The 9492-nt window shown below is 56.0% G+C and overlaps 1 protein-coding gene across 1 annotated transcript; it reads left to right on the forward strand.

Annotated features, from left to right (window-relative positions):
• The first annotated feature begins 451 nt into the window (after positions 1 to 451).
• HEYL (hes related family bHLH transcription factor with YRPW motif like) lies at positions 452 to 8868 on the forward strand. The gene is made up of 5 exons (XM_059488728.1): positions 452 to 644; positions 4027 to 4093; positions 4430 to 4513; positions 4956 to 5037; positions 6362 to 8868. Exons 1-5 carry the CDS (start codon positions 565 to 567, stop codon positions 7030 to 7032), a joined length of 984 nt encoding a protein of 327 aa, XP_059344711.1. The 5' UTR covers positions 452 to 564; the 3' UTR covers positions 7033 to 8868.
• Positions 8869 to 9492: the final 624 nt, after the last annotated feature.

Genomic DNA, 9492 nt, shown 5'->3' on the forward strand with positions numbered 1-9492 from the left:
CATCTCTTTCCCACGGTTTTCTGTTGCCAGTGAGGTCACTGGTCCCTTTAAACTGGGGCTGAGGCCAATGTGCGGCGGGAGGAAGGGGGGCCGCGGGCAGGAGCGGGGGGGACATGAGACGGTTCACACAGACTGTTCCTTTTACAGGAAGACTTGGGATTTCGACCAGCGAGCGGGAGGAGGCGGCGGGGTTCGCAGGGGGGGCCCTGGGAACCGGGGAGCGCCGGCGCGGCCGCGTAATCCGTCACTCCCGGGAGATGGTGGCTCATTAACCCATTAGCCGGGAGGTGGGGACGTGCCGGGAGGGAGCCGGGCAAGGCGAGCCGGGGGCGGGAGAGGCGCAGCGGGCAGGGGAGGAGCCGTGCGGGGCCGGAGCGGCGGAGCGCGGGCAGGGGCAGAGCGCTGCCCCGAGCACGGCGGGCACGGACGGCACCGGAGCGCTGCCCCGAGCACGGCGGGCACGGACGGCACCGGAGCGCTGCCCCGGGCACGGCGGGCACGGACGGCACCGGGGCCACGCGTGGGGAAACCTCGGCCAGCCCAGCGGCCTCTCGCCGTGCCAGCATGAAGCGGCTCTGCGAGGAGAGCTCGTCCGACACCGAGTCTGACGGCACCATCGACGTGGGCCGGGAGGAGGAGTACAGGTGAGGGCAGGCTCCGTCCCACGCGGGATTTGGGGTAAAAAACCCCAAAACTCCAGGACCGCTCCCCGCGGGCTGAGAGGGGCGGCAGCGCTCGGTGCCTGCCGGGCACGGCAAGGGAGGGCACCGGGGCTGGCACGGCTGCACCGGGCACGGCACAGGAGGGCACCAGGGAGGGCACCGGGGCTGGCACAGCTACACCGGGCATGGCAAGGGAGGGCTCCGGGTCTGCCACGCTGCACCGGGCACAGCAAGGGAGGGCACCGGGGCTGGCACCGCCGCACCGGCAGTCCCTCGCACCTCGGTTAACCCCTCGGGGTCCTGCAGGATGACCCCAGAGTGCCACCCAGGGCTGGTGCTGGCCATGGGGCTGACCCAGCAAGGAAACCCAAGTGGCCATGCAAGTATTAAAGTCAGGAGAATCCCATCAAAGGTGGCTTCTCCTGCCAGGTGGCAGAAGGGCAGTGGGACCCGTTCTGTCCTCTGCACCCCGAGATGGGGCAGCCCCCCCAGAGCAGAGGCACCCACAGCCCTGCACTCAGGCAGCCCGAGGGCTCACAGGGAATGTGGAAGAAAAGGGGGGTTTTGCATGAGAAAAACGCTTCTGCCGTGCTGGTGCATCGGTAAGGCAGCAGCTGGGGCTGTGATGTGCTAGGGAAGGGCTGTCCCGATGCCCCTCGGCAGTGCAGGCTCTGTCCCATCGCTGCCGAGCTGCAATTTTGGCTTTGCTGTTTGTGAGGGAATGGTGAGGACAGGAGCCGTGTGTGGTTCCCCTGGCGATGCCCTCAGGCTCCCCTGGCACCGGGCACCCCAGGCTGGGTCAGCCCTCCCGAGGGTGCAGAGAGCACAGGGGATGAAGGAAAGGCTCTGTTATTTGTTCCCATCCAAAAATCAGCTGCTTTTGAACTCTTGTTTCAGTAGCCAAGCGTTTCCCCTCCCTCAGCGTCCAGCGAGGCCTTGGATTAATTCGTTCCCTCTTGCTCTTTGCTATCCTGAGTGGAGGAACTGCCTGGCTGGTGCCAAGCTCAGCTTCTCATGGGACTCAATTCATGAATCTGCCTCTGATACAGTCGCAGCAGAGTCAGGCACGTCTTACACAAAATGTCCTGCAGAAATTCCCTGAGCCCTTATGCATTTCCAAGTGCATCAATATTTAAGCTGCTTTCCTGCTGCAGCTGAAATGTACCCCACCTCTTCACATCAGTGCAGCACAGAGCCCACAGGGATAGAACACTGGAATTGTCACAATATTTTATTTTCATGACCAGTAATGATGAACTTTTAATCTCTCTGTGGTGCTGCTAATGTGTTTCCAGTGGTGGAACCAGGCTGGCTGTGATCTGGTGATATTTGTATAGGTGGATGTTGTTCCTCATGCCACGCAAATCTAGGGCCAAAAGAGCAGTTCCTGCCCTGCTGGGGGCACACCCTGAGTAATGCCAGCCTGCATGGGATGCTGGTGCACCCAGAAAAATCAAACATTTCCAGGTGGGGAGTGAGGAGGAGGAGGAGTGATTAGAGCAGAGAGAGGCTGCCTGCCTGGCTGGGGTTCCCAGCCCATTACCCATCGGTTGGGTGCTTTGGGCAAACCAGTTTCACTGCAGTGAGGGGATGAGTCACGCCGGGTGTGAGGCTTGGATCGGTGTGTGGAGCAAGTTTAGGCTGCGGGGTCACTGCAGAAGTGCAAGATCTGCTCAGGTCACAGCCAGAGTTGTGCTGTGGATGATAAAACCAAGCAAAGAGCAATGCAGCAATTTTAATCATTGGAGAATACGCTCACGCTACTTTTTATGTGGTTCAAATCCACCAGATGTATTCTTAAAATACATTTTGCAGTGAGATGGGTGTTGATGTCCACATCACCAAGAGCTCACTGAGAGCAAAGCATCCAGACAGCTCTACAAAGAGTTTCAAAAATCACTATTCCTCTTTGGATGCCTATTTTGCATTTCCAGGTGGATTCAGCACCTGCCCCCTGCACCTGAAACGCCCTGGTGTCCATACAGAGCCTGTTTTCACACCGAAATTGCTCATTTTCTGTGTATCTGTGTAGCTGGCAATGCGTGTTAGTACTTGTGGAGCCAGCCAGCACCTCTGCCCAGAGAGAGCCCACCCAGCAGACATTCAAATAGGGGACCTGCATGGAGATGAGCAGAGCAGGCAGTAGAAGAACGTGTTATTGTGTAAAACCACTTCTGAAAGCAGCTCGCTTGGGCCTATTTTTAATAGGCTGCCCTGGGTCGGCTGGCTGCAGACAGCACTGTCTGTGCAGGGAAATCTTTAATAGACTCTTATTAAAATGCTTCGTCAAGCTGAAAAACATTTGTGTTGGGGTGGACCCAAGTGCCCCTTTTCCAGATTTGGGTGTGTGGCACCAGCTCTGCTCCTTGGGGCGTGCTGGGCTGGCCAGAGCTGAGTTCACATCCCTACTCTGAGTTTGGTAAGGCACAGGGACAGCCCCGAGCCAGCTGCCCTTTGCAGAGGGACAAACCCTGCTTGGGGGAGGTGGGAGGGGGCCCAGCCAGCCTCATCCCCATCCTCAGCCTCAGGGTTCTTGCTGCAGGGTGTTTCCCACGCCTGGTTATCTGTGGTTATGGAGACTTCACCTCCATGGGTTGAACTTTGCTTCTTTCTGCGTGTCTTGTGCTGACCTTTGGTGCTTTTAGCTGGGTGGTTTGTGGGGCCCTGCTCCTTAGATTGTCCCCATGATGTCCCTCATCCCCTGTGAGCCAGCAGGAGGGTCCCTGCTCTGTCACCAGGTGTCCTCTGTGAACGGTTCAGGGGTGTCTGTGAGTTCAGAACATCCCAGCCCACCCTGAAAATCGTGGCTGGGGAAGCGACTGCTCTGGGAAGCCCTCAGAAACCACATCAGTGCCACCACTGGCCTCACCCTGAGGAGCAGCCAGCCCTCCCTGGGTGGGAGCTGGGATCCCAGGGCTCACATCCCTCCTGCTATCACAGCTCTGAGATGCAAAGCCCTGCAGACAGGGCAGGCTCAGACACGAGAGAGAGACGGGAGGTTCACACGTGGAGGAGAAAAGGCCGTGACTCCAGAGCTCAGATCGCTGCTTTTCCAGCCCTGTGGAGATGCCATCACAGGCTGGGATGGAGGAATTGTTCCTGGGAGAGGATGGACAGTTTGGTGCAGAAATCTGTCCCAGGCTGATGGGAGATTCTCAGAGGGGAGAGAGTGGGATTCAAGTGTCTGCTCTGCTCCCCATCCCCAATTCCTGAGCTCTGTGTTGTGGGTAAAAATGAGATGGGAACCACAGGAGACATTTTTTGGGATGGGGGGAGGAAACTGCAGATGGCAAACGTGTGTAGAACATATGTGCAACAGAGGTTGCTCTCCAGCCAGAAATGATCCCCTCTCCTTCCTTTGCAGCCACGTTTCCAGGTCTGTGTCTCCCACCACGACATCTCAGATACAAGCCAGGAAGAAGAGGAGAGGGGTGAGTGTTCTTTATGATGATCAGGGCAGCTGTGTCCCCTGGTCAGGCTAGTCCTGTATGCACTGGGGAGCTGTTGGCCATTCCTTACTGTTAAAATCACCTTTACACTGCTCCTGCTCCACCTCCTGCAGAACTCTCCCAAAAAGCCAATTGGCAGAAAATGGGAGAGCAATTTCACCTGGGCTTACCACACCAGCCCACGTTTCTCCACCCAACTCCTGCACCCCAAAACATTGACACACACAGCCCTTCCAAAGCACCTGGAGGGTTTCAGACCTGTGAGCTGTGGCTGTCAGTGACTGTGGTTCCTTCTGTCTGCTTGGGAATCTCCCACAGATCATCGAGAAGCGACGCCGCGACCGCATCAACAGCAGCCTCTCGGAGCTGCGGCGCCTGGTGCCCACGGCCTTTGAGAAGCAGGTGTGTGTTTGGGTTTGGGGAGCCCCTGGTGCCCCCTGGGACGTGCAGGGTTTGGGGTACAGCCCCCAGAATGAGGCAGTCTGGAGCAAGGCTTTGCCTTTCTTATCCTCCTCCCTCGCGGGAGTAAGTAGGTGGTGGAAATGGGGTGGTGAAATGATGCTAGCAAATATTCAGGAGCCCTGGGGAGGATCAAATCAATCTAGGAAGTGTTTTTCAGGTATGAGGAAGCACAGAAATGGGGGTTTTTCAATCTGCATCATGAAGGAGCTTCTTTTTTCTGCTCACTTGATGTGAAAAGCAGAGTCCTAGTGGATGCCTTGTGTTGTTCTGAGCACTCCTGGGTTTCAGGGAGGAAATCATTGGTCAGACCCTGGCTCCTGAGAGGCACAAAGCCCTGGGCCATAAAATGACAAATGACTTTTCCTTTCTGCTCCCAACACAGGGGTCTTCCAAGCTGGAGAAGGCAGAAATTCTCCAAATGACAGTGGATCACTTAAAAATGCTTCACGCCACAGGAGGAGCAGGTAAGAGCTGCTCTTGTGAGCACATGGGTGAGGTGAAGGTGCAAACCTGGAAGGAAAATTCCCCACTGGAATTTGGGGAGCTGCCTCCAGCCAGCTCTGCCTGCTTCCCAAGGGAAATGCCTTTTGAGGGAGGGCAGATGGCATTTTCCTACAGATGGGTCAGCACCCCATGCATCCATTTGGGAGTCTGGGGTATGTGGGATGCTGAACCCCCAGCCCCACAGGGACAGCACTGTTGGTGTCACACCCCCTGCTAAAAGCTGTTTTGCCAGAGACTCATTTATTCCTGCTCAGAAATGGAGCCTGCTTCCAGAAAAACCATATTAAACTCTTTACCTCCTCCCTGGGATACATTTCCTGCGGAGGCTGAATTCTGCATGAGGACTCTGCAAATAAACAAGGCTTTTTTTCCCTTTCTGTTCTTTTTTTTTTTTTTTTTTGTCTGTGTGTCTCTTGGTTGTTATAAGAAGAGAGAGGGAGCCCTGTGCAAAATCCAACAAAGGTCTTATTTGTACTGAGACCTCAGTACAGACCCTCTGTCCTGTTCCAGTTAACAGGATGGAGATCACAGCTCCAGTAAAGAAGCCTCTGGCTTGCTTACTACCCAGTTTTGGCTTGCTGGGGACATTGCTGGCGTCCAGGCTTTGGTTCAGGGCTGTAACTTGGTCTGGAACATTTGTTTAGATATTCAGTTTGACTGCACTGCAACAAAGGGCTGCATTGTCACGAGAGACCCCATCAAGCACAGTGGTCCAGCACTTCACTGTGCTGTGACATTCTCTGCTTTATTGCTTATGGTCTCATAAAGCTGTAAGTTGGGAGCAGAAGCCTGAAAATCAGTGGTTGGCTGGTGATTTCTGTGGCTTTGAGCTTTCTCAGCCCAGCTGCTTTGGTTCTGACACTGCTTTAAAGGGAGTGTAGATTTAGGGAGCCAGGCAGAGGGAAGTGGTGCTCCGCTGTGCGTTGAGGAGACACTGTCCTGAGTGGAATATCCCACTGGCAAAGGCAGCCCAATCTATCCCACAGCCACATCTCCAGCGTCACTGATAGAATCCAATAGGAAAAAACCCTTCCTGACCCAGGCAGAGGGATAAACCCTGCCTGACCCTGGCAGGTTTATCCCTCTGAGATAACCACAGATGCCTCTCTCATCTCACAAACGCCCAGTCCCTTGGGACACCCACTTGGCTGCCCGCTTCAGGAACATCACACGGCAGCAAAGTGCCTCAAGTGAGATACACAGTGCATTAGAGAGGGTACTGAAATCCAAGCGCATTCCTGAGCTCTGCACGGTTTTACTGCCACCCACGTCCTTTCTCTCCAGGCTTGCTGGATGCCCGGGCTCTGGCCGTGGATTACAGGAGCATCGGCTTCCGCGAGTGCCTCACCGAGGTTGTCAGGTACCTGGGCATCCTCGAGGGCCAAAACGCTGCCGACCCCATCCGGCTGCGACTCCTCTCCCACCTGAATAACTACGTGGCAGAAATGGAGCCCTCACCCGTGGCCACCTCCCTGCTGCCCATCCAGAGCTGGCCCTGGTCCTTCCTGCACGGCGCCGCGGGACCAGTGCAGATGCCCAGGAGGGAGGCTGCTCCTGCCGCTCCACTCGTTCTGACTGCATCTTCCCTGCCCTACCCCAGCCCTGCAGTGAGGCCGGCCCCTCTCCGCCGTGTCCCCGGTGAGATGCTGCCCTCCCGCCGGAGCTTCCTGGCCAGCAGGATGGGCTCCTCCAGCCGGAGAGCCCGCGGTGCCAGCTCGGCCACAGCCGTGCCAGCCGTGCCCAGGATGGCATCGCCAGCGGGAGCGCTGAGAGAGGGGTCATCCAAGAGCAGCCAGATCGCCACATTCCTCTTCTCTCCGGCCTCTGCAGGCATCCCTGTGCCGCCAGCTTACGTGGCACCTCCCGTCTTGGGCGCTGCCACGCAGGGACCAGGGATCAGGGTTGGGACATCCAGGATCTGCCGCTCCTGGGCGACGGAAATCGGGGCTTTCTGACCCTCCCGCCTCTTCTGGAGACAGGAGTTCTTCAGTGTTCATCACCCTGAGGACAAACTTGGTTGAAAAGCCGTCTTTCCTGCTTTGCAGAAGCCAAGGATCCATAGAGAAAATTCTCTCTGCTCTCGCCTCCCTCCTCGCGCCGCCCTCCTCGCCTCACCACCACGCGTCCTCTCCCTCGTGATGCCTGCAAACGTAAATCACATCCAGTTCCACGCACTTGTCTGCACGAGGCCACGCTCCAGACCCTTCTGGATATACGAGGGAGGGGGCACAGGCGTATCCCAGCCCCGTTCCTCCTCCAGCAAACCCCTGTGCAGAACCCAGCCTTGCTGTCCTCTGGAAAACAGCCAGCCTTGAAATACTGCCTTTATTTCCCCCGGGACACGGAGCTGCCAGCCAGACTTGCTCGTGCCGATCCCCTGCGACGCATCCCCCAGCTGCAGCACCTAATTTTGGTGTGCTGGGATGGACACAGCTCACAGCCCATGTCCAGCACTGCTGGCACCCTCAAGGCAGGCTCCAGCCCCCCCAGCTCCCGAAGAGAACTGGCTGCCTGCTAATCCCTGTGCTTTCCTCTCTGCATTACCAGCTTTTCCCACTTATGTGCCCTTAAGGTGGAGTGAGGCAGCGGCTTAGCAGAGCTCGTTCCCACAGCCCGGCTGAGATCCTGCCGTGGCTGCAGGGCCTGTGCTGGGTTTCTCCTGCTGGAGCAGCCAGCCAGGCTGCCTGGGCACAGCCCCTGCCCCGCACCGAGGTGTGAAGAGGTGAGACAGAGGATTTCAAAGGGACGCCTGTCACCAAAGGGAAGGCTCTGACTGCCAAAGTGAGAAGAAAATGCCTTTCCTCCTGCCAGCCTCCCTGCTGGAGCTGTCTCTCCTCCACCCCCTGCTGAACGGCCGTGACTGCAAAGGGGGAAAATGGGCTGGAGCAGCCTGAATTTGAAGTGCCTCCCTTGTTCTCCCTGAGCTCAGCATCCCTCACCCTCCCCTCCCACGATGTCTCTGTTTTCTCTCTCCAGCACTATGTTTGGGTCTCACACCTCTCATCCCCCTCCCTGGGCCGGGACCAAAACCGACTGAGGTGTCACTGCACTTGTCCTGAGAGCTCACCCTGTGTGCCCCATGATGACTGTCACAGCAGGTCACACCTCTGCTCCTGCAGCTGGCCTCCCCTCCTCTCCTCTTTGGGCAGAAAGAACAGAAGCTTGAAGCTTTTAAGCCACCCTGTGCCACGTCCCATGGTGGCAGGGCAGGGTGTCCCAGTGCTCCCCCTCACCTGAACAAGCATTTGTGCCTTGACTTGCTGGGATACAGGTGCAGAATATTCTGGACCCAGCTGCATGCCCAAGCCTTGCCCACGAGGTGGAAAGAGAGAAGAGGTCAGTGCAAAGAAAGGTGAAAAAGAGGGAGAAGATCTCTTTTGAATGGGAGAAACTCTTCCCATGCCTCAGGTCAGAGGTGCAGCCGGTAGGGCTGTGTGGATGAGCTGTTGTTTTCCTTCCTGCAGATGGTATCTGCCGTGTACATGTCAATGTATGTACCTGCATTGTTTGGGAAGTGAGTCCCTCCCAGCTGTTTTGGTGGAAGTCATCCCATTAACACACAGAAATGCCTCTGCTGCTTCTCACCCTTGTCCTCGAGAGCTGGAATCAGCCAGGAACAACATATTCCCTTTTAATAAAGTCACAGGAGGGAAATCCTGGTGGGCCCTGGCTGTTCCTGCAGCTGGTTTGTGCACTAGAGCTCACGGCCTCACTTTACACTGTGCAGTGCTCTTAGATTCACGAGCTGTGACATCAGCTAAGGTGTCAAATAAAGTCTTTCAAACCCCTGTCCTCGTTGTGCAATGTAGTGTTGAAGTGAATCCAATCTGCTCGGATCACGGAAGGGACCTGGGAAGGTCATTGGTGAGTAATTTTGTGGCAGGTTTTGATTCCTGAAAAGCTTCAAAAGAAAGGTAAGATGCAGCTTTTAATGTGACATCCCCTCTGATTGTTTTATAGCTCTTGGTCATTCTGGCCCTAACGCTTTTTACTTGGGAAAACAAGTCAGAATCAGATGGGCATTCAGCAAGGCTTGCCCTGAGAAGACGAAATAATTTCATTTAATGTTTACAAAAGTGTCAGGGATGAGATGGGGTCTGGCAGAGCCTTGCAGCCAGACTGAGGGCTCGCCCTGCTCTGCTGACCCTTTGCAGCCAGGACCAGAATAACCCCTATGGCATCTCACTGTGGGGAAATGCTTTGGACTAAACAAAGAGCCACAGCTGAGAGCCTGTCTCTACTTTGAGGAAAAGACCAGTAAATGATCCCTCTTCGTGAAAGATGCTTGGGAGAATTTTACTGGGGAATGGTGGGAATTCAACTTCCTTTCCCATAACTCCTTCTCGCTGCAAAATGCCTTTCAAAACCGCCCATAAATCCCTTCCTTAAGTGCTGTGTGGGGAATTGCTGGAAGG

The sequence above is a fragment of the Ammospiza nelsoni genome, chromosome 25 (genome assembly GCF_027579445.1).
Source record: "Ammospiza nelsoni isolate bAmmNel1 chromosome 25, bAmmNel1.pri, whole genome shotgun sequence".
NCBI classification, from domain to species: Eukaryota; Metazoa; Chordata; class Aves; order Passeriformes; family Passerellidae; genus Ammospiza; species Ammospiza nelsoni.

Bases quoted from the DNA above. Each gene is read 5' to 3' on its own strand.
- HEYL (XM_059488728.1), top strand. From the start codon at position 565: ATGAAGCGGCTCTGCGAGGAGAGCTCGTCCGACACCGAGTCTGACGGC. The intron at 645-4,026 runs GTGAGGGCAGGC...CTTCCTTTGCAG, and splicing joins GGCCGGGAGGAGGAGTACAG to CCACGTTTCCAGGTCTGTGT. The intron at 4,094-4,429 runs GTGAGTGTTCTT...AATCTCCCACAG, and splicing joins CCAGGAAGAAGAGGAGAGGG to ATCATCGAGAAGCGACGCCG.